The sequence below is a fragment of the Rhincodon typus genome, chromosome 8, assembly GCF_021869965.1.
Source record: "Rhincodon typus isolate 14 chromosome 8, sRhiTyp1.1, whole genome shotgun sequence".
NCBI lineage: Eukaryota > Metazoa > Chordata > Chondrichthyes > Orectolobiformes > Rhincodontidae > Rhincodon > Rhincodon typus.
In genome coordinates this window covers 63795500-63820315 of record NC_063339.1, presented here as the reverse complement: position 1 = coordinate 63820315, position 24816 = coordinate 63795500, and the positions used below count along the sequence as shown (strand labels likewise).

General features: G+C 40.3%; 1 protein-coding gene across 1 annotated transcript; it reads right to left on the bottom strand.

The window, feature by feature from the left end:
* Window positions 1–264: 264 nt before the first annotated feature.
* On the bottom strand, window positions 265–17335 carry thbs1b (thrombospondin 1b). Its single transcript, XM_020518010.2, has 22 exons — window positions 17082–17335; window positions 16868–16960; window positions 16193–16743; window positions 15768–15843; window positions 15099–15292; window positions 14879–15007; window positions 13929–14022; window positions 12705–12881; window positions 12118–12294; window positions 11807–11980; window positions 11555–11682; window positions 11318–11470; window positions 10543–10761; window positions 9908–10015; window positions 9218–9377; window positions 8013–8131; window positions 6493–6727; window positions 6132–6359; window positions 4695–4966; window positions 3751–3848; window positions 2687–2826; window positions 265–2402 (listed from the first exon to the last, which is right to left on the bottom strand). The coding sequence occupies exons 2-22, from the start codon at window positions 16932–16934 to the stop codon at window positions 2395–2397; spliced, it is 3507 nt and encodes a 1168-aa protein (XP_020373599.1). The 5' UTR covers window positions 16935–16960; window positions 17082–17335; the 3' UTR covers window positions 265–2394.
* Window positions 17336–24816: the final 7481 nt, after the last annotated feature.

Sequence of the window (24816 nt, the reverse complement as noted above, 5' to 3'; positions counted from 1 at the left end):
CTATTTGAGTAATGGAATTAAATTATCCACTTTCAGATCCATTACATGTCATCAATCTCATTAAGCAAACAGTTCAGTCCAGATGAAAGATATATTTGTTAAAAAATTTGCTAAGCGGCATTGTGATAACTGCATTGAATTCTGATGTGAAGCAACTTAAGATATCAGTCTGTGGATACATTCATCAAGTGGCCAGCTCAGAAAGTCCCTTCAATCATGAATGGTGTGTCATTATAGAAGGAATCAAAACTGAGGCCAATGCAGTTTGGATTTCTATATGTTTTATTGTCATTTCATGTTTATCACAAACAGCACTGTATGACTTGAACAGCTTTAAATGTAAAATGGTTAGAGGGGTGTACAAAAGAAGCAACTGCTAAATGATAAAAAAAAAAGTATGTAAAAAAAGCAACATCTCAACTCCGTGTGCAAAAGATTTCATACAGACAGAAACGCTAACTCTAGATAACATTGCCAGATAAATTACTTAAATAGCTTATCTACAAAATAATGAGACTTTTTTTAACCTGCTTAATGTTACAAGTTGCAACTGAGAAACTCAATAATTTATACAAACTTTATTTTTAAAAAAAAGAGCAATGACATACAAAGAAGCTTGGGGAGAGGAAAAAAAAACACCCGGCAGCATGAGAAAATCTGTTGTTTTTCAATGCTGTTTCCTTACTGGGGCAATACATTTTTCTTTTGCAAAAATAAATTTTTGATTATGTACACAGCCTTTTTTTATACTACAGTAGCTTCGAGAGACTTTAGACACGTGAGCAAGGTTTTCTGCTGCTTGATCCAAAGGTTCTTATCGATCATACAACAATGAGGTAATATTTGTACATAAAGAAGTTTCACCTTTTTCACTTTTTGGAAAAGATATAGATCCACAAGTACCAAGGCACAAGTGGTTGAAGAAGAAGAAAAACAAAACAGCTTCTAGGCTTTTCTAAAAGGGCTACTCTGTTCTTAAGCAGAAAGAAGAGAACTGCATCCTAAAGCCCACTGGTTTCCAAGAAACATACTGATTAGACTCAGGGAGTCTCCCAATTTCAGCTTCATATGGGCTGCCCTTTTCAAACAACAAGTAGGACACAACCTTCAAACAAATGAAAATACCCTAAACTAGCTAGCATCAATATAGAACAATGTTAATAAATAATAATTGTATTTACAATCTTACAATGCACACAAGGACTAGTGATAAACTCTCATGGATAGTCTGCCGCCTTTTTTCTTTTTTAAAGTGTCCTTCAATTGTATTTCATCCAGGAAAGGAAAATAAATAGACATTAAAAATTGTACTTTTTTTATATCTACAGGCAGAACAATTTGCCACTTTGGCAAACACTAGTTAAAGAGAAGAGCAGTCTCTTTGACAGTCTGCTTTTGCCTTTTCAACCATGGCATTGAAAGCAAATGAACGTACCATGAGGCCAGCATAGGTGCTGAAGAGAGTGCTCTCTAAATGCTCTTCTAAATTTACTTGTTACCATCAGACTAGTTTCATTTAGAAGAAAAGCACTAGCTGATGGCAGTGCCATCCTATGGGAACCATGGATATGTGTGATCTTCCACTTTTCTTCTTTGCCACAGGACCTGGAAATACATGTTTTGACATCTGATTTAGTTTGGTCAGCATGCATCTAGAGGGCTGGCTTGGTTTGGGAGTTACAGGGGGGGGCGCTGCTGGGTTGGACATTTATATTTTCACTTTGCTTGGAATCAACTAGCTCTTACTGCTAGTATTTGCATTTTTACATGAGTAATATTAATTTATTGACAAATTAACAAATAAGGTCCAGTACAAAAAAGTAATAAGTTCCTCCATGGTATCTTCCAGATATTTTTCACAAACAAGAAAGATCCTACAGTTCTTCTCCCCAACCTTTTGTAAATTCTTTATCCTGTTCATTTAAGCCTCAGTTATTTTTTTCACCATACTTGGCCCTCTTTTGTTTCTTTTTTTATTTAAGTAACCATCCACAGCAGAAATATAGTCTCATTAACAGTGTGCAATCTCCTTCCATGGAAACTCCAGCTATGCAAAATCGTAGGGCTGGAATGCCTAACGACTTACTAAGTAAAGCTCTTTCCAGATGTAACAGAGGTATTATTTTTTTTTAATGTGATTGCGATTTGCATTTGTCAGAAGCAAAGACAAGTTACTATAGTCAGTTGTGATCAAGGGAACAGTTCCTTTGCAGACTTGTTGCTGAATTTTATGTTGATAACATCCAGTGAGTTCTATCAGCCAATGCTGGTCGTGTGCTTTTGATTCCACAAATGAAAGGGAAGAGGAGAATAATGGTCCCAGGATTTGTTCCAAGAAAAGAGAAAGGTGCAACACCAACTTTTAGAATATTTCCACTTCCTGAAATGCTGACATTACGAATCTGTGAAAAGATGACAATGAAAATTCAGTCACAGTGTAAGTCAGGAATCGGTGGTTCTAATGGCCTGCATGGCTCTCAATTTTTATGTAAGTTTTGTTAGAATTTCATTGTGCTCTTGCTGTTATTAATTCTAATTTTTATTCAGAAGATATATTTTCCCACTTAACCTTCCCCATGCTGAATTATCAAGGAACAATTAGCACATTAAGAACTTTATAAAATCTTCATGAAAACTGGCAGCTCGATTGAATTTATTATTTAGATTGTAATAGTGCAGCCCTTACCTCTACACTCATATTTGAGATCAGAGAAGTAAACCATTTCTTGAGAGAAGACAAAGAGACCCAATCGTCCACCAGCATAAGTCTTGTCGTAGATGGCCCCAGAGTCAGCCATGATCTTTCTCCCCTCGTACATTACAACTCTGTAGTAAGAAGAGCAAAGCTTTATGCTGTCAGAATATTTAACTGTAGAGTTGTTCATAGTCCAAAACAACACAATCTGCAGTGTATTGTGATTCAATACTCCAACTGTTCTCAAACATTTAAGTATTTTCTAATCACCCTGTTCAGAGATGTTGTTACACACCTCTGGAGCAGGTACGACTTGAACCTGGGAATTGTGCCTCAGAAGTAGGGACACTACCACTATGCCATAAGAGCACTTTTTAGAAGAGGATAGTTCTGATTCATCAACTTCTGAATTACTAGCCCAGCCTGCTCCTGTTGTGCATGCTGCTCAAGCATTTTATGTATTAGAGAGAGCATGACTTTACAGTATGGAAAGAGACCCTTTGATCCAGTATTGTCCATGACTATCATCAAAAATCCATCTATTCTAATGCCATTTTTCCAGCACTTGGCACATATTGTTGTATGTTATGGCATTTCAAGTACTAATTTAAACAGTTTTTAAATGTCTGGAGGGTTCTCGCCTCTACTACCCTTCCAGATACCCACAATATGGTGGGTGAAGAAAACCTTTCCTCACATCCTGTCTTAATCTCCTTCCTTTAAAACTGTGCTACATTTTTGTTGACCCCTCTAATAAGAGGACAGGTCTACATTGCCTATGCCCCTTAGAACTGTGTATACATCCCTTCAGTCTTTCTGCTCTAAGGAAAATAACCCCATCTTTTATAGTCTCTCTTCAAAGCTCACACCCTCCAGCCCAGGCAACATCGTGATGGATCTCTTTCGCACACACTCTGGTGCAATCGCATCCTTCCTATAGTGCAGGGACCTTAACAGCACAGAGCACTCCAGCTGTCGCCTAGCTAACATTATATACAGCTCCATCATAACCTTCTTGCTCTTGTCAGTCACAAAGTATACACTGAGCTAGTTACCTGATGAATCCAGTCTTGGGTCTGTGGGTTAACTGCCATCTGTAAGCAGCCCTGTCCTTCCAACCAATGTTACGTGGATCATGCCACAAAGTTTGAACCTAACAGGTGAAAACAATAAGTTAGCAATGAAATGGTGAGCTAGAATGGCACAATACAACCAGCTGGTTTAACAGCATTTTATTTGTACTGTTTCTGTAGAGGTTTAATATTCAAAAATGAATGGTAGCAATCTCTTGTTTATGGTAATGGGGAAAAAGGCAGGGAAGTGGAGTTGACGACTAGATCAGTCATGATCTCTGAATGGCAAAGCATGCTCAATGGGCTGAATTGCCTACTTCTGTTCCTACGTCCTATGATCTCAGTCTGTTTAGGGCATTCTCAACAATCAATGCGTTTTAAAAGTCACCTGGTGCTTGCTTAATCAGTATCAAGGATTATTGGGTTGCTAAATGTAGCACATTTGGAAAGAAAAATAATGACTTTGGAGTTATGAGTCCAAAGTTCTTAACCATGGGGATTTTCTTCAAGGCGTGTCTAGATTTGTTGCAGACCAATTCATAAGAGTTTGATTGCAATGATTAGCCAACAACTTCACAACCATTATGCCCTGAGAGTGTAGGAGAATGGGAGAAAAAAATATATAGGTAAACACTAGTTTATTTTTGGTCTAGCAATTCCCAGCAAACATTCCTCTGTTCAGGTAAGACTAATTTATATTCTATTACTATAGACACTACATAATAAAAGTAATAATCCTTTTTTCCTGTAGTATTACTGTTCACTACTTCAGTTTCAAAGTAGAACTGTTATTGATTTTCCTAAAAGCCTTGCTATAAGCTGTATGCATGATATTGGACAAAATATGGCTACAATTTCTGTAAGGTGTCATGTAAAACATGTTGTCCCAGTATAGAATTTTTAGTTGGTGCAGGAAGATCTCGTACCTGTCCTTCTGTATTGCCAGTGTGCCAGAGTGCATTACGCAAGTGCTCTCCTGGCCCAGTTGTAGAGTTCACCACTTTGATGGAGAGTCCAGCATAGCCCTGTGCTCTGGTTGGTGTATCGAGCCAATAGGTTTGTGTGATCTGCTTCCACATTACCACATAGAAGCGACTGCTTGACTGGTATCCAAATACAAATCCAGCATAGTCATCATCTCGCTCAGTATTTATGAAGAAAGTACCACTGAAGTCCACAGCATTGAATTCATCATATCCTATTGACAAAGAAAAGAAAATGTACCATTTAATAAATCATTTTCACAAGCGATCAACAGTAATTTGAATGATATGTACCACATTTATATTGTATAAAGGATAGTTAGGTTCATTCAGGAACAAACACTTTGAATGACCTCTGAACTAATATAGCACACAATCATACTGTCATTTTAATCACCAATGTCAATCATCTACATCAGGAAAGGGAATACAGAGTAACCTAATGTACACTTTGGTAGGTAGATTTTACCTATGTTTAATGTAGGTTGCTTTGTCTTAAAAGATCAAAACCTAAGAACTGATAAAAGAGCAGTACAAAGTTTCAAAGTGGGACTGTTAAACACTAAACATTACAGTCTCAACAGACATGAGTTAAAGACTTGACTGGTGCTACAAGTAGCTCATCAAAAGTAGGGTGTGAAATCTCTGCCTGTTTTGAACTTTGGTCCTATGCCACCAAAGTAAGGTGGCTGATTGTAAATCTTAATCAAATACTAGAATATAGGAGAGAAATTCAACTCTCAAACACACAGTTTCAGAAAATTCGTGACCAGGAGTGGGGAATGGAGAAGGCACCTCAGCTGCACTTTTTGAAACCTGAAGCCCACCAAGATATTGATTAGGAAGACTGTAAAATGCCAAGCAGCCCACCTGAAACAGATGTAAGGATGTTTAAATATGCAAAGATGCACATTTGCCAGTTGGCTGACACAGATTTCAAAGGGTAGGTACAAAAATCAGTGGTGTTCGTGCCTTGCAAAGTCTGAAGCAGATGGTGAATGCCCAAATGCAGTCTTTTAAATGAAATCCCAGCTAATGGTTTGCTTTTGATTTGTGGAATTCTGAGCCCACTAGGGGAAAAAAAATTGTGCAGCTGTTCATGCTTTAGAGCGTTTCCCTCAGACCTGATTTCATGCCCTTTTCCCCGCAACATGACCTACCAATAGACACTTGACAACTGTTTGATTTTAAGAACTACACTGGGCACCCAGTTGGCAGCTGGAGGGTGCCAATAGCATTTAAAATGAAGCCCAAAGTGGAATTTTTTCTTCTTGGATAGGGTCAGTTCATTGGGTAAGGCATAACACTGCCAACTTTGCACCTTTTCTGGCTACAAGTTGAATATCTCAGATGATTGGGATGTAGTCTAAATCCACTCACCTACAGCAATGCCAGGGTCACAGTTAACAGTCTGCACCAACTCTTTGCCTTGATGTCTGACTACCCAGTTGGGGTCAATCTGGGATGTTCCTTTAGGATCCAATGGTACCATTTGGAATTTGCGGAAGTCAGTCTCAGTGATTTCAAAATTTTCAGGACAAACATCATAGATGTCCAGGATACTGTCTCCATCAAAATCATCCTTGCAAGCATCACCTCGGCCGTCGCCTGAACAAAAGAGAAGTGACATTCTTCAATTGAACTTTCTCAAAATTTTGCTGAATATTTTTCTGTTGTTATTTGGCTGTAGTTTCTAGGAAAAAGCTAATAAATCATATTAAGTGAATTCTTATTTTCTCACCATCAGAATCAGTTTGGTCAGGATTGGCTTTCAACCTACAATTGTCCTTCTCATCAGGAATACCATCATTATCATCATCATGATCACAGACATCACCCTTTCCATCCTTGTCGTGATCTGCCTGGTTAGCATTGGGAATGTAGGGGCAGTTATCCAGGTTATTCTGGTGACCATCTTCATCGATATCTTGGTTATTATCACATTTATCTCCTACAAGGTCAGAGTCTGAGTCGGTCTGAAATTGAATAACATACATCAGTCTATGTTTTGGAGCAGTTGAACGCAATACCAGCCAAGATAAAGGTGAAATCAGTTCCTTTTTATAAGCACAAACCAAATTCATGTAGCCTTGGAGCAGCACATTATACTGATACAGTACTGTGCTGTTCTGATCCTGCTGCAAAATCTGTGCAGCTGGATGTACAAACTATGTATAAAGTGTAATGATTACTGATTTTACAGACTGGTGTCATTATTCTTTTACAATTACATTGACTGGAGCCCATTAGGTTCTGTCTTTTGTACTACTTACATTCCTAGCAAATAAGCATGCAGCAAAAGCCAAAACATCAACATTACTCCTCTTGTTTAATGATTTGTATTATATAAGGATGTTGATTACGGTGCAATAATTTACTTCTTTTGGTTAGGTTAAATGGAACCAAGCAGTAAATTGTGGATTACGTTGGGTCAGGATAATGAAACTTCAATCAAAACACTTTGTCTCACTCTAGTCTGGTTGGCATTCTTTTTAACAGGATTTTATTTGTTGGTTAAACTCTGTTCAAAGACTACTGCCATCCTTAACAGAATAACCTTAACTGCCATGAAAGGAACAGTTTCTTTTAAATCCCCCACATGCCTCTTCATAACAACAAAGTTTCTATTGACAGGGTCATGCTGTTTTTAAAAATATCTTAAACACTTCAACACAAAATGTGGAAGTAGTGTTTTCCCTGGGATCTGGTGAAGATGTAATTAATTGGCATGTAAAAGCTAAATTATTTAAAGTTCAGATTTGTAGCAGTTACATGGATGCAATCCAAAACTCTCCAGACAGAGGCTGACATTACAATACAACCTAATTTTATGCTCTCAGGGGCAGAATTCACTTGCATCAAGAACCTTATTGCCGTGCTTATCACTGTTAACTCTCAGACAGAATACAAATTAACCCAAGCAACAGGGAGAGCTACAATCATTTCTACAAAACCAAAGAAGCTAAATCAGAGGAATTCAATTATTACATAATCATTGGCAAAGCATGTTGACTGAAAGCCACAATTTAATACTTGTGAATAACGTTACTTCAGATTTTTAGATACTGATTTGCAGGTAGAAATTATTAACCATAATCTCTGCAGATTTCAAATATTTATTACTACCATTGTTCCTGGCTGTTCTAAGATATGTAAGTAATAGAAAGCACTTGGGAAAAAATAGTCCTTATTTTAGAAAGATCGGATTTTACATTTTTGATGGTGGGTATCAATTGAAACTTCAATAAAAAAAAAACTTACTTGTTCTGGATTGTGTTCCAATGGACAATTATCACACTGATCACCAACACCATCTAAATCTGTATCCCTCTGGTCCACATTATACACATATGGACAGTTGTCCTTCTCATTCAGAATGCCTAGAAAGCAAAAACATTGGTAGCAATATTAATCAGAGAAATGTGGAACTTTAGAATAAACAAACATTCTTTCACTGAATTCCTGTGTTGTAAAAATAAAACAACTTTTCAGAAAATTTCTAAGCTTTGTATTGACGCATTAATTTGAGTTTAAGAAAATTATGAGACCAGAGAAATTAGAAGTGTTCTCCTTAGAACAGAGAGAGTAAGGAGAGATTTAAATATTCATTAAAAATGTAAGAATTCTGATCAAGCAAATAAGAAACTGTTTTCACTGGTGGGTTGCTCAATCAGTAAAGCGTGCAGGTTTACAGAACAAAAGAATCAGAGGAGAACAGTTTTTATTTTGCATGCCAAGGTTGTCATTATCTAGAATGCCTGAAAGGGTGATGGTAGCAAGTTAGTTACCTTTCAGAATGGAGTTGAATAAATGCTTGTAAATGAAAACTTTGCAGAGCCATGGGGAAAAAAGCATCTACATGGGACTAGCTGAACAACTCTTTCAATACAAACACAATGAGCTAAAGGCTTGCTTTCCTTATTGTGATTCCAATTCTTTATTGCCAACGTATTGCACCCCATTTTGGATTTCATACTTTATGGACAAAGTGAAGGCATCGGAGGGATTGCAGAAGAAATTCACAAAGAATGCTTCTGTGGGGAGGAACTTTAGTTATGAGGATAGAAGTTGGGACTGTTCTCCTTGGAGAAGAGAAAACTCAGAAGATTTGATAGAGACAGTCAATGTCACAAGAGATCTGGACAGAATGGATAAAGAGGAACTGTAACCACTTGTAAAATAAAAATCGAGAATGAGGGCACAGATTTAAAGTAATTGGCAAAAGAAGTGAAAGTAACAGGATGAATAACTTTCTTCCACATAGGAATGCACTAGACAATTATCTGAAGGGGAAGGTGTGCTGGGCAATGGAGAGAAGGAGATAGCAGTTCACCAAGTTCTGGTCTTTGGAGAATTGTCACAGACAGCAAGTGCTGAATAGCTTTCTGCATCTTTAATGATTCTGTGATGCAGTGTTTGAAATACAATAACTTGCAATCTTTAGCTTGCAAATTGAGAATTCTTACCGTCTCCATCAATATCAATGGCACAGGCATCTCCCTCTCCATTTGCATCAGTGTCTGTCTGGTCAGGGTTGTGGTCATAAGGGCAGTTGTCACAGCGATCTCCGACATCATCCCGATCATAGTCATATTGGCGAGGATTAAACAGGAATGCGCAATTGTCCTGCAGAATAAGTTGTCAGATGGAATTAGATGGAAATACAAGTTTTAAATAATCAGAAAGGTTCTCTAAGTTTTGAATTGAACTGTACTTAATTTGGAAGTATGTTCTCTGAAACTGTATTATTCAGCAGAAGCGTAGACAGTGGTTATGGACATCTAGGTGTCAAATTGCTGGAGCAGATTTTCAAAAGTTAGCGTTTGCTTGCCGAAACACTTCTGTCTCAGAATCTTTTTATGTGCATATGGGTATGAAAACACAAAGGGTCAAGTCAGAGGAAAGCTTCCTTTGAATGATGTTACACTCTGCAAGTAGGTTTCTCGGATACCTGAGACAAGACCCAGACAGATTTGGCAGCTGCATGCTATGTGTACAAGTTGCATAACTCCCAATGAATCTCGCCTTCATTCTGCAGCAGCATTGTTTTCTTTTCCAACTTTGAATGAATGCCATTGGTTGGAATGTGCTTTTTGTTAGCATAGTCTACACTTGCAGAATGGTATGGGGTAGAATATCTTTCTCTCACGACTTACCCTCTCATCTGGAATGCCATCATTATCGTCATCATTATCACAGGCATCGCCAACTCCATCCTTATCATGATCTTCTTGTCCAGAATTAGGGAGTGATGGACAATTGTCCTGTAAATCAAGAAGGATTACTATAGTAGCTGTATATTAACACTGTTCAAAGACCTGTCACTTCATTTCCATGCAAAGAAGCTGTTCTAAGGAATTGTGCTTTAAGACCTTTCTCTTTGATTCCACTTTAAAAGCCAGTCGTCTAACAAGAAAATGTTAGGCTGACACAACTGAGAAGGTTGTTAAAATTAATGTTCACTCAGTCTGACAGAAATTTCTTCTACAATCCACACCCTGTCTTTTTCTTGTCCAAATACAAATTTATTACACCAAAAACTGACAAGTTAATTCTAAATGTGATATTTTACAACTCAACTTTCTGTTTGTAGTGCAAGTTCAATACATCAATGCTATTTGCCCCAAGGGTATAAAAATGTTGCCTTTGTTGTAAAAGGCTGTGTTAAATGATACCAATGATATTTCAACTAAAGCACTATACTTAAGCTAAATTGATGTTTACCACTTAATGAATTTGCAATGGTGAAAACTATTAGGCAGCTCCTAATTTGGAAGCAATGAGAGGTTACCTTTTTACAGTGGTAAGTAGCATTGACCACACAGGTGAGATCTTCATTTGGCCAACCGTCCAAGTCACTATCCTCTCCACAGATGATGCCATTGCCAGCAAAACCAGGCCTGCATTCACACCGGAACATCTGGTCACTGAAGATACCAAGGTAAATGCATCTGGCATGCTTGTTGCAATTGTGTGTACCCTCTTTGCAGGGGTTACGTGGCTCACAGACCTGTATCAAAAAGAAAATTAGGTTCATTTAAAAGTCTTGTAAACTCAGTCACAGCTTTAATATTAAACATTTTAGGCAACATCCAACCTTTCAGATAGATGTAGATTTCCAATACAACTTATCTGACTGATTAATTGCTGTTACATTTCTTAGGGAACAGGAGTCTTTTTTAATTTATTCTTTCATGGGATGTGGACATTACTGTCAAAACATTACTGAAACTAGCTTTTTTTAATTCCAGAACGTGCTGAGTAAACTTAAATTCTACCAGCTGTGATTCAAATTCATGTCCTCAGAGGATTAACCTGGTCCAGTTGATTACTAGCCCAGTGACATTATCACTAATTCACCATCTCCTACCCATTAATTTAATGTCCCCTCTGAAAGAAAACACCTCTAACAGGCAGTGGTCCCCTAGTACTGCACTGGAATATTAGTCTTGATTTTTGTACTCAGGCCCTGGAGTGGAACATGAACTAAGAATCTTCTGATTCAGAGGTAAAAGTATGACATATTGAACTACAAGTATGTGAGCCAGTTAATGACTTAACCTCACCTGCTTGTTATTTGTAGCCTCCTCAATGCCTCTGCCAAATGGCTGAATGCCAGTGTATCGTGGTGGGCAGGGCAGACAGTTGTAACCTGGCTCTGTGTTTTCACATCTATGCTCCCCATTGACTTGAAAACAGGTATCAGGCACTTCTGTGCACTGTAAGAGATTTAAAAAAGAATTGAGGTACAGAGCTAGAATTTACAATGTACCAAACATAGCATTAATTCCATAGGGCAGTACCTCATTAATGTCCTCACAGTGAATACCATCTCCTCTGTAACCACGAGGGCAGGGACCACACGTCCAGGAGCCATCTGGGAAGCTTGTACACTTGCTTTGAGCAAAGCATGGATTTGATAAACATCCATCTGTAATACAGATGATTTGTGCTGATTAAAATGTTGTAAGATATACACCACAGGCAAAAAAAACAAAATTGCTCAATTATAACAGTTGTTAAAGTGAAGACACTGTGAAAACAGCTAAGCTTACCAATTGGGCACTCAAGTTTGTTGCATAGCTGAGTCTCCCGGGATTCACCCACACAATTTTTGCCTTCATATTTCGGTGCTGGACTGTCACAATGACGTGTACGTTTCTGAATTCCTCCTCCACAGGTGACGGAACAAGAGTTCCACGGTGACCAGACACCCCAGTTCCCATCAACTGAAAAACAGAAAGATATACTTTGAGGATCTTACACCAGGCACATTTTACAACTTTTGTGTTTTCAGTGACTGGTATGAATATGATTTCGGAATTAATAACATATGAAACATCTTGCACCCTAAACAAATACTCACTTGGGCATGGGACCTGTTCGCACTTTTCAGTTTCCCGCTTCTGACCCACACACTCTTTGCCACCCATTTGTGGCATTGGGGAGTTACACAGGCGGATGCGAGTGATCACTCCAGTTCCACAGCTCACTGAGCATGACGACCAAGGGGACCAATAACTCCAACCACCATCTTGTTTGACTGAAACAAAATAAAACGTGAACATGAGGAATCATTGTTTTGTTGAACATTAGAAAAATAGGCTACTCTCTTTTAAATAGTTCCATGGTAAATGGTCAAACCTCAAGAATTAAACCAACATTTAAAGTAGGTGCAGGTTAAGGAAGCTGAGATGAGTGTCACTGATGCTGCAGTATATTTATTAGTTTTGGTCACATTAATTCCATCTGTCTTAAAACAGTTGACATTTTGTACTTCCAATGTGAAGCAGTAATTTTCCCTGGACTGGTTCAGCTTGGGTTCATGCTGGTGTGTGAAATGGAAGAATGCACCCACAAGGACATGTATGCTGGTATGTAAAATTAAGTATCACTACTTTATTGCCTTGATGCACACAAGCAACATAATAGCAGATGGGGTACAAAACTCACATCTCTTGTCACATTCTTCTAAATGACAGCTACGAGTCTGAACAGAGGTCCCATGACAGTCACTATTAATCCGATCGCAGGAGCGGCCTCGCTGCTGGGTTCCAATTCCACAGGTGACAGAACAATGTGTCCATTCAGACCAGGGAGACCAGCCAGCCTCGGATTCATTGGGAATTGCTGTAGAAAATTAAACAGGTCAACAGCAGTCTCAAAATAAGAGAGGTTTATTGCACCTTGCACTGTGGAATGTCCTCAGACAATGTATGAAATGTAAACTAACCAAACTACAAAGTCTGTACATGTTTTGTTTTCTCAAATGCACTTGCTCTTGCCAGCTGCTTACACTCACAGAACGTCCTTAGGTCAAATCTGCTATGATTTTTAATATGTCTGGACTTTCAACCCTTATTTTCATTATATTGGGATAAAAGACAAATCCACATCAAAGGATCAAGTGATTGACAATCTCTTATCACCTTGGCTGTAGCGGATCATCCAGTTTTAGTATGGCTATGCAAGATGTACTAGTATTCCAGAAACTCTAGTTATTTTTCTTGCTATGGTTCAAACAGCTTCTATACCTGATTCACAATTTTATTTCCCATAGATACCACTGTATAAATGCTTACGGGCAATATTTCCTAAATGGTTCTCAATATAAGATGTTAAATTCCACATTACAAAACAAAAAATTCTGTTTAATAGGATTTTCAATGCTTGTTATAGTCTATAGCTAGCCAGACAGTTTAGAGAACCATTGCATCTTTTCATCCCAGGTTTACCAAATTGGGAGGTCCGGATCACAAGCCGAAATTCGGAAGTTTCAAGCTCTGAGGCAGCAGTTGCTACCGGTTTTTCTGAAGAAGGGTCTAGGCCCGAAACGTCAGCCTTCCTGCTCCTCTGATGCTGCTTGGCCTGCTGTGTTCATCCAGTTCTACACCTTGTTATCTCAGTTGCTACCAGGTACCTCTGAGTTGTAAAAGCTATGCTCCCTCAATAACTGCTCGCACTCTGTTTTGAGAGGTCATAACCATTTTCAAGCCTTAAATGGGGTTACGATGGGAAAATACATTAGTTGGCAGTCTATCAAGCCGATGTTACTCACTCAATAGTTTGCAGTTAGTGGTGGCTTTCCCTGTAGCATGCAGCTCTCTTCTCCCCACCCCAACCATAGACCTCATTTATGCATTTTTTAGAATGGAAATTAGTTTCACCAGGACGTACATGGACAGCGGGCACAGCATTCCCCATCTGGGACTATAGCATCAGCACATGACACAGTAGGGCAGGAAATCCTCTGGCAAAAGGTGACTGATGACTGAAAAAGGGTAAGGAAAGAAAAAATAGTGAGTAAGCAACCTTAGGAGAGGACAAGTTTTTAAACATATGCCTGACAACAACACCATCTGCCAAGTGCGCTGGCCAAAGCAAAATAATAGCAGTTGGTTAAAATCCATTTTTATTTTTCCAATCTTGTGTTTATTGGTTCACTTTGCCGGCAGCTAGAAAGGGATAGAGACTGAATAATGCCATGTGTTGTTGAGGAACCAGAAAACCCTAATTACTTTAGGAACTGCAGTGGAAGTATTTTCAGAGTCTGGAAGTGCAGAATTTGATAACAAACTGCTCAGAAAGCACACTCCAGTTGATATATTATTTGCCCATCCCGCATATTTTGTGGATTTACATCATTAATCGGGCAACACATAGGAACCTTTCAATTATCTGCAAATTTACTCCCTGACAGAATTACCAAGATTATGGCTTTCATATTTTTCTTTTGGAAAAAGCTTTTAACAGTTCCAAGTAGTCAGTTCCTTTAAATTTGGTCCAGTTTATATTTGGCACAGGCTCTTCCCCTTGAAAATATTGCCCAATGCAGTGTTTCCCTACAGATATTCAAAACCACTCAAAAGCAAACAATAGTCTGCTCTGTACATACAAAAAGTCCTAAGACCTGTGGCTATCCGTATTCTTTTTAACCATTTTGGCAGCGTTGGTGGTAGTTCCAGCTACTAAGTTGGCGCAACAATTGACTACTGCTGCCATGGGATTTCAATCTGAATGCAAGTAAAGCAACTTTAAGTGATTATTATAACGCAGAAATGTTTGCTATAGCTTTTTTTTTGAAAAGCAAGTTAGGTTTTGAGTTGGATCAAATGTTGCAGTTTTACCTGACAAGTGCAGTCTGTGCAGTTGTCCACTTTCCATTGATCTTTGTCTTTGTAAGTCATGCCATTGTGGAAACATCCTCCTATCTGTTTGATTCCAATGCTTCTTGCAATTAATTCATTTTCTGCAGTCTAGAGGAGAAGGTAGTGATAGTTCATTACAGCCCCATGCACAAATAACTAAAGTAACTTACAAAAGGCTCGATTCCTTTAGTCTCCTTACCACTTTCTGAACATTATCAACCAGCTGGGTGACCATGGTCCTGAGAGCTTGCAGTTCAGAGAACATGTTGGACAGTTCCTCACAGGAGATGCCACAGACCGTCTGAAGATCTTTGGTTTTGTGACCGTAAAAATTGGTCCTGATGGCCGGGCTTTCAGAGCCCCTGATTGGTAAAGGAAGAATCCCTCGGGCAGCTGCAAAAATAAGAGGAGCAGTTACATGAGGGCTGGCGATTAATGCAACACATTCTGAACTGTTCCAGCCAAGACCACTGGATAAGTCCTTTGGATAACAGTTCATATTTGCATTTATGGACAGGGGTGATTCTACTCAGAGGTTTTTAAAAGCAAAGCCTGACATGGAATGCAAGCAGCAATTCGTTCCACCCACAAAAACACAGCACCTGCATTTAGACAGTTGATGTTGCTGGATTATTCCTGATACAATTCCGAACTCTGACTGGAGCCCACCCGCCCCTTGAAAACACACACGGGGGTGGGGGGACTCACCTTATGTGAATGAGATGGTCCCTAGCTAAGAGTTTGGGATAATCTTTGAATCTCACTAACCACTACACTCGGGGTGAGGTAGTGCGGCTGTTTCAGCGGAGGTGAGCAAACGCTTATACAGGAAGATTTCCCCCGGACAGGTCCCGTGTCGGATACTTACTACTGTAGCAGCCCTTGTTCATCAGAATGGTTTCCAAGCTGGTCCCAAAGACAAAACGCACGTTCTGCAGAACTCCCTGTTTCACACAGAAGGAAGAAACACAATTGGAGCCACTTTTTTTTAAAAAAAAACAAAATAGTAAGCCACGATTCCTTCTGGATTGCACTCTTATTTGTCACTTAACATCATGTCGGTAAACGCGCGAACTTCCGCCACATTTAACGCTATCTGAAGTGACTTCTCTGCTCAAATTCATTTTTGAAATAGCCTTTCGTTTACAAACTATTCAGTGCATTACCAGCCGTCCGCAGTTTCTGTAACTTGCATCGAGTCAGTTATTGAGACACTGTTCCTGCTTCTGGCTGTCCCTCCTTTGTGAGGGAGTGTGTGTGTGTGTGTGTGAGAGAGAGAGAGTCTGCCCTTACCTGAAAGTTGTTTCGGAGCCCAGGTCCCCCTTTAGCCAGCCTCAGGCTGTAGTCACCAGGCTTCAGCACTTTGTGAATAGCTTCCTCCAACTCCACGCCATTGACCTTCTCACATCCCACATAGAGCGTGGCCACGTCCTCCTGCACGAAGAGAGTGAGGTTTTTCCACCGGGTATTGGCCAGGTGCGCATCGGTGATGGACACCATGCTCTGTTTGCCGTCGATGGTGATGGTCAGGTCGAGAGTGTTTGCCTTGCCGTTGGACAGGATCTCGAAGATGCGCGTCCCTTGCAGCGTGTCGATGGCCACTAAGGTCCCCCGGCTCTTTTTTATCTGGCGCAGGGTGGCCAGGAAGATGAATCCCTTCTCCTGCTGGATGTGATCGATCAGCTCACTGAAGCTGTTCTCTGAAGCCGGGGCAATGAGGTCAGGGTTCAGGATCCTGTAAGCCGGGCTGCTAGCCTCCGGTCCCTTTACCATATGCACCCCTACATTTTTGCGAGTAAGGCCAGTGATGTCGAACAGATCAAAGACTCCATCCGCTCCGGCGTCTGTCGGGGATTAGGGGAGAGAAGGGCACATATTTAAACACACAGCATTAACTCTTCAAAGCAAGTCACTTCAACAGGAGGGGAGCGCCAATAGCTGCGGGGCAAAAGTGCACTCACAACTTACCTTGGATTCGCTTGGAGGAGCAAGCAACAATCATTAAAAGGAGGAAGAGTCCGTGCAGTGGCTTCATTTCAGGAGAAGGAACTCTCTCAGAACCTGGCATAAAAAAAGGAGGGAAAATCTTTTTTGTTTTAGCTGCATAGAGTTTCCAACAAAACAATTATTCAAACTGCTGTGTTACAGCTATCATGACTGAAATGTAAACTCGTTCACTGACCAGTGGTGAAGGCTTTCAATCTTAAAATGAACAGTGCAAACAATAATAGCTCCGCGGATGGTAAACGATGGCAAATCCGAAATGTAGAGTCCTTCTACAAGATCTGGTAACCTGACTTCTCAAAGACTCGAAACGTTACTTGTATTTTTTTTCAAAAGTCTCTCTTCTTCTCTTCACCTCTAAGTCTTTGCCTTAGAAGCAGCCCCTGGAGTTGAGGGTGCCCGAGATCGATACTACTGTGAGACTGGAGAACGGCTGCTTTAAATACCCTCTCGCATTCCTCGCAGTCAGTCTCTGCCAATCACTGACTGCCTGGGAGGAAGCGGGCTTGTGTTTATTCAGTTACCTCACAACAAGAGCGATACAGTTCCAAAGCAGTCATACCGCAGCGAGGAAAGTAATTAGGCGGATTCCAGTGGAGCCGAGCCAAAAAGACTCAAAAGAATATCACCGAGAGGTGCGAGAGTTCTAGCCAGACCCACCCGCCTCCGCCATCTCGTCCGTGGATCCAGATTTTGTTGCTCTTAACCCAGACAGTCCTGTGCCATACATTCCCTTCCCAGACACACACCTTTATTGAGCAAAATGTAACAAGCACCTGTTGAAATATACTTTAAGTCTCCCTATGATAGGAATCTGATGGTGTGGTTTAAGAAAATGATTTTTTTTTTCAGTGAAATGATGTATCTCGAATAAATGAAAGATCTGTTCCATAATTCCACGAATTGTGAGCTTATGGTTATGTTGCTGTGTTTTCGAGCTGTCCTCCGATTTCCCCACTAGGGGGAAGTGTGTCGTTTCATTTGCCGGCCAGCGAACGCTTTTCGACTCTTGCTTGTTTCACCTTCTCAGGACAGTGCGAAAGCATTTCACATCGCTACAGTCCAAGTTGCAATCGATCAGTCTCGCAGCAGATCTCGCCTTCCGAATGCATGTGCTTGACATATTTCAGCAGTGCAAACCCAAAAATGTAACCTTCCTCGATTTCATGCCACACAAAAGTATCCAGGTTGTAAACAACTTTCTAATGTCTGTAACTAAATTTACGCATGGCAGAACTATATTTCCAGCAAGTGTTTAAAAAACTTGTGATACCCACTAGAATAGGACAAAAGATTTTTTAAAAAATATTTTACTTATTTTCCATTCGATCTTTAAGTCATTGGAGAAAATTCTGATCCTGGAAATAGTTTTTGACGTCGGTGCATTTTTTTTGGCTTACTCCTACAATAGCGAGAGTCCGAGTATGTCAGCTTCATCAAGATTTCCTGAGACAACAGCAATGTACGTTTCACTCTCTGTATCTTTGGCCCATAGCTGACTCACCTTCCAAATCTCCTGCACGGGCGAATATTTTACCAGCACAATTTCTTCCTTTGTCAACAGGCCACATGTAGTTAGGGTTTCGCACTAGTGTCAATCTATCCAAAGAAGGGGTGAACCAACACTGCAAAACAAATTTGCCTTTGCAGCTTTTGCAAGTATTCTTGTCCTACTTGACCTTGTCAAGAGGTTAAAAATCTCAGTGTCAAGAGGTTAAAAATCTCAGTGTCAAGAGGTTAAAAGTCTCAGTTGAATCTCTTGAGGTTTCCCTTTCTGGCTCAGTGTTTGTACGACGGATGAGAGTGGTCAGTGACAAGGCATATTTGGTTTTAAAACTCTCCGGTCCCTGTATATTCCATACTACTCCTGGCCAGGATTAAATTCTATGTCGAATGAAAGCAAAATACTGCAGATGCTGGAAACCTGAACTAAAAGTAGAAAATGCTGCAACGTTTCTGTTTTTATTTCTGAAGTCTATGTCCTTCTTGCCAACAGTTATGTGCCTCCAGCCTTTCTCCATAATAACTACTCACTGAAATCATAGGGTCTTTTAGGCCTGAATATATTTGAGTTTGATGCATTCCAAAGTATATGGCACTAGCTCTCAATGTGTAATTGACTTTGTTGGTGATCTGGAATGAGCACATTTACCAATTTTCAGTGTTGCACCCTGAATTGATCCTGTCTGTAGCTGTCAGCCCATTTGCTGTCTCTTTGCACATCTATTTAAAACCTCGATTGACTTTGCCCTGGAAAGAACAAGCTTACCAAAGACCTGTGGGGTTTGTTAAGCAGCTGCTTATACAAAATGATGGAAAAGATACAAACTATTAGTTATGGAATCACAATTTGCTAGTAAGAGAAACAAACAGTGCGAATGGGGCAAGTAGACCCAACAGTGGGACAGAGCAGTTACTGATATACTATTGTAGTGGGGAAGTAAGGGACAATTACATAAATGGAAAGAAAATAATTTGTATGGAAAATTATAGCATATTTTTGCCAGGGATCCCATTGACAATAAATTAAAGGTATTGAAACAATGTTCAGTAGTACAAATATATCAAATCAAATGTTGTGATGTATTGAAAAGTCAATATTGAACTGATACAGTGAGTTACAGCTGACACTTTACAAATCATTGATGTAATGCACTTAGAAAAAATAGTGAAAAGTTCTATTCACACTTGCAAAAGAGAGATATTGCAGTCAGTGAAAGAATACAGAAGATGACAACCAATGTTATTGAGAGGATGAAGAGATTGGATTATGAGCACCAATTATGTAAATTAAGCATGTTTTTGTAAGTGATGAGCTGCCATTCTTCAGTACAACTAATTGGAGTGGGGCCTCATGATGCAGCTGTACTATTCCCCACCTCTTACTAGAGGGCAGCCTCTGGGGCAAGAGGCCTTGGTTCAAGTCCCATTTGCTCCAGAGGTGTATTATAACTTCTCTGAATAGGTTTCTTAGAAAAAATATCTACAACTAATTGGCTTTAGTTTACTTCATCAGCCGTAGGGGCCATCTGAGATTGAGAAAGTTGTTACAACCATGTAAGTGTTTATATTTTTGAAAAGTCTAACTGATTCTTTGTGAGACTATAAACCCTGCTGTCTTGTGTTGTTGGAGTCCCACACTGATGTAGGACTTTTGATTGTCCTGCGAATGGGGCAAGTAGACCCAACAGTGGGACAGAGCAGTTACTGATATACTGTTGTATCTGATCTGTGTGTTGTTGGAGTCCCACACTGATGTGGGACTTTTGATTGTCCTGTGAAACGGCCTAAAATTCCAACGTGGACTGCAGCATTTCAGGAAGGTGGTTCACCACACAACACACATCCCAAGACTGAATCAATGTAAACAAAAGTTAATGCATCCTGTCTCTTTGCTGAGTCACCCAGAGCAGAAAGTTTCTCAGTTCAATTTCTTTAGTTTTTCCAATTCCCCAATTTAAATTCTGATGGTCATTACTTAAATATTTTTAATCTACCCATTTAAACATGTTTTAACATATTTGTGGGCAACTGAGATTTGAACCTAACTTCTGACCCAGAGGTAGGGACACTACCACTGCACCACAAGGCCATAAAGCTCTCATTTAATTTCTAGTCAACCTGTTCAGTGATATTTTCACACAGCTAACGGAGCAGATGGAACTTAAACCTGGACCTCTTAGCTCAGAGATAGGGACATTATCAACACACCATAACACCTTAAAACTATCAATTATGCTGCTTGTTGTTAATGCCCCCACCTGCAAACTGCATATGTTTGAATAAGCCTTAGTGCAATGAATTTATCTCGTTCATCTGCCCCCACCTCCACATTTACCCTGGCCCATTCCATCCACCACTTCACATCCCTCTCCCTCCATTCTTGCTTGCCTTCTCCCCTCCCCCTATAATCTTGAATGTTTTTTTTGTGAAATTCTTTGGGCAGAAGCAGTTGTGATTCAGCCAGGGACATTTGGAGTAAGAATTGTTGGAATTGTTGAAGGAGGGGATCCTCTGTTACTTTCTAATCCCTTTGCAGGATACCCCGATGTGGGGGACGAACACCCAATGACTAAGATAATACAGTTCACTTTTGCTTGTTATAAAACACTCTTTCCTGCCCATGTTGCAGAAAGTCTGAAAATTAGACTTCGGAATGCAGCCTCACACATGGGTCCATGTGCAGACCATTCGCTATTCAATGTAGCGCACAGGAACACGCAGGGTTAAAAGATTTCATCTTCCCACACAGAGTCAGATTGGTATCCTAAATATCTACACAGCAGGAGATAAGAAAAATCATGTCAGATCCATTTTTGGATGTTCTAGCTAATTGCTGTTGTGTTTGTTTTCTCAAAAAGCAGAAGAATTTCATCTGTACATTTGATAAAATAAGCTAAAGGTCACCTGGGGAATTTCACGTCATTTGAACCTTCCCCGCTCCAGACACTAATTATTCCGGCATGTGTAGGCGGTTGTGTCTGAGCAGGAGCATCATCGTCATCTGTTGGTGCTGATGCATTGGCAGGTCTGAACACAGGCACTTTCGCTTCACCGTTTTGCCTTGCTCGCTGACTGTATTCAAACTTGCAATTGATCGCAGTAGAAGTCACGCGATCCTGAGACGACTGTACAAATCCTGCATTCAGCACTGTTAATAAAAAAGAAGCAGTTCATTTTTTCTGATCACGACTCTTGCCGACACAGTGCTTAACTCCCAGTACTTCGTTGGAATGGCTATTCTTAGGAACCTTTGACAGTGAGCTTGCTGACTATACACAAACATCTGTCACAGTTAAATTTGGGCCATCTGCATGAGATGGTCACACGTGAGCACTTTACAGGGCCAGGTTTCTGGCGAGTGAGCAGGAGGAGAAACGCTGACTGATGTTACTTTTCACTATTTTGTGCGAGAACCAAATCCACTAACTCAAAAGTGTAGTTCTGGCATAAAGATAAGTATTTGGTCAAAACAGAATTAATTCCCAAAGTTTTATTGCATGCAGACTCCACTTGTATCTAATTTATCCATGATTTTGTGGTGTGTCTCTTCCTCCTTACTCTAGACCTCAACCTCACCTTGCAGTTCAGCTGGACCACACACAGCTCATTTGACCCATGCCAGATCCAAGCTCTGGTTAGACTGTCTCTGATCAAATCTAATTAGTTCACATACATATCTTTCTGCCTCACCCCATTTTTTTGTCCCTAAATAACATGATTTTACAGTTCCACCTCTGTTACTCTCAGTAACTCCCAATTGTGTTCCTTTCGCCCTCCATCCATCATGTCATCATTGTCTCCATTGATCTATTTTAATAGGTTCCTTCTTTGCCCTTTTCAATCAATGCATTTGGTCCCAACTAACTTGTCGCTTTTGTCACTTCGCCTTGCTCAAATCTGCTTTCTATCTTATGGTAGGGGCTGAATGTGTAGGAGACATCAGCCATCCAATTTGGTTTGATGGCCTGAAGCAATATTGCACCTCCAGTGCCTAATCTTCATTTCTGGTGAGCATCTGAAAGGGAATGGCATCAGCAAAAGAGAATTCTGGTTTCAGTTCAATGAAACACAGCAGCCCCAGTTGAGGGCAGTTGGGAAGAAGTAAACTTGGAGGTTTACATGCTACAATGGAAACCGATCTCCTTCCAAATGATGCTGCTAGAGAGTGGAAGAGGACCTGTATGGAATTTTGTAGCCTGCAATGTTGATTGGTTCCAGGAGTAGAAGTCATTTCACCAAATGTGCTGGCTGCATTCAAGCACATAATATTAGATAGATGTTACAACAGTCCCCAGCTCGATTCCCCAGTTTGATACAGGATGTGCCAAATCATTGAGCTCCTGTGTGAGGAAGGATGAATTGGCTTGCTATCGTTAGAGGAGATTTGCCAGGAAGCTATCTGGGCTGGAGGACCTGAGCTGTGATAAAGATTGCATTGTTTTCCTTGAAGCAGCAAAGACTGAGAGAGCACCGATGGAGGTGTATGAGACCATAAGGGCGTAGGTAGAAGGGATACAGGGGTCACCTTTCAACTAGTAGAAGGATCAATAATCAGGCGCATTAGAATTCTGATAGGAGGCAGAAGCCTAAATGAAGAATTGAGAAATGTTTTCACCTGGAGGGTGATGAGAGACTGGAATTTACTGCCTGAAAGGATGTTTGAGTCAGAAACTCTTGTAACATTTAAGCAATATTTAGATATTCACTTGTGTTGCCATAGCCTCCAGGACTATGAACCAAGAGCTGAAAAATGAGATTACTGTAGTTAGATCTTTGTTTATGGTGCAGACATAATGAGTCAAGTGGAATTCTCTGTTGTAAGTGTTTTTATATGTTTTTATGTCTTTATGAGTTATCAACACCTTTCTCTGCTCTCTTGTCTCTGCTGATTGATTTACTACTTCTTCTAAAACTTGATTGTCTACCCCTATTGTTTGGTTTAAAACTCTCCCTTACTTCCCTATTTATGCAGTTTGCTAGGGCACTAGTCCCAGCATGGTTCAGATATAAACTATCTCATGGCCCAGCACACCTACTCCTCGGTGTTGATGAGGGTGGTCAATGAATCGGAATCTGTTTCATCCACACACACCTGGCTTTAAGTGACTCATTCATTCCTCTAATCAGTTTGCTCATAGCTCATGTAATAATCTGATAGTCTGCTTCTTAATTTGTTGTCTAACTCCTCACATTGACTCTGCCAAATCATTTCTCCTGTATTGCAATGTTATTGCTACTGACACAGACACTGATGACTGGGTCCTCCCCACTCCCACTGTACATTGCTCTCCAGTCATAGATCACAGAATCCCTGCAGTGTGGAAACAGGCCCTTCGGCCCAACAAGTCCATGCCAGCCCTCAATGCATCCCACCCAGACCCATTCCCCCTATAACCCACCTATTCTACACATCCCTGAACACTCTGGGCAATTTAGCATGGCCAATCTACCTAGCCTGCACATCTTTGGAGGAAACTGGAGCACCCAGAGGAAACTCACGCAGACACGGGGAGAAAGTGCAAACTCCACACAGTCGCCTGAGGGTGGAATCAAACTCAAGTTTCTGGCGCTGTGAGGCAGCAGTGCTAACCACTGCAACACCGTGCCACACCAGCAGATATCCTGAAAGGTGTCACTTACAGGCAACTTAGACATCCTATCTCTCTCTTTGCTGCAGAGAAGTGTTAATCCCCCTCACCATACTGTCCCCTATTACCACATTTCTTTTTGCTTCCCTACTTGAATGGCATCTTGTACCAAAATTTTATGGTCAATTACTCATCTGCCCTGCAGCTCCCACTCCCACCCAGCGTGCGAAAAGAACTTCAAATCTGTTGCACAACTGTAAAAGCTGAGGGTCCTGCACTCTTACCCTCCGCTGCCTGTTATCTGCCTCAGCTGCAGCATGCTTCCCTGTCCCCAACAACTGAATGAATCAGAACATCCTATCTTAAGGGGTGTGACTCCATCCTAGTACAACATATTCAGGTAATTTTAGCCTTTCCTGATGTGTTCGCAGTATCTGTCTTTCAACCTTTAGTTCAAACACTGAGCCAAAGCTCCTTGAGCCATAAACACTACAGATGTATTTGCCCTGGATCACATTGACATCCTGGAGTTCCCACACACTGGTACTGTGACACATTATCTGCCCTGCCAAACATAGTGAGATTTAATTAACTTGTTTATTATTTAATTCAATTATTTATTTTCCTTTGTCATGCATTTTATCGGCCTCACTACCACTTCCTGTACTATTTTAAACCTTGAAAGTAAAATAGGCCTTAACCTCTTACCAGATATTCATCGAACAATAAGCTTCTTCCCCTGCACTACAAAAAGAACCAATTCTTATTGGGTGAATAAGAGAGACAAAAGAAAGGAGCACCTGCCTGTTCACATTTTTACGT

Excerpts from the sequence above, each read along its gene's own strand:
- thbs1b (XM_020518010.2), bottom strand. The coding sequence starts at position 16,934 with ATGAAGCCACTGCACGGACTCTTCCTCCTTTTAATGATTGTTGCTTGC. Across the intron at positions 14,023-14,878 it reads GCACAGACTGCACTTGTCAG|TCATCAGTCACCTTTTGCCA; the intron begins GTAAAACTGCAA and ends ACCCTTTTTCAG. Across the intron at positions 12,295-12,704 it reads AGAAGAATGTGACAAGAGAT|TCAAACAAGATGGTGGTTGG; the intron begins GTGAGTTTTGTA and ends ATTTTGTTTCAG.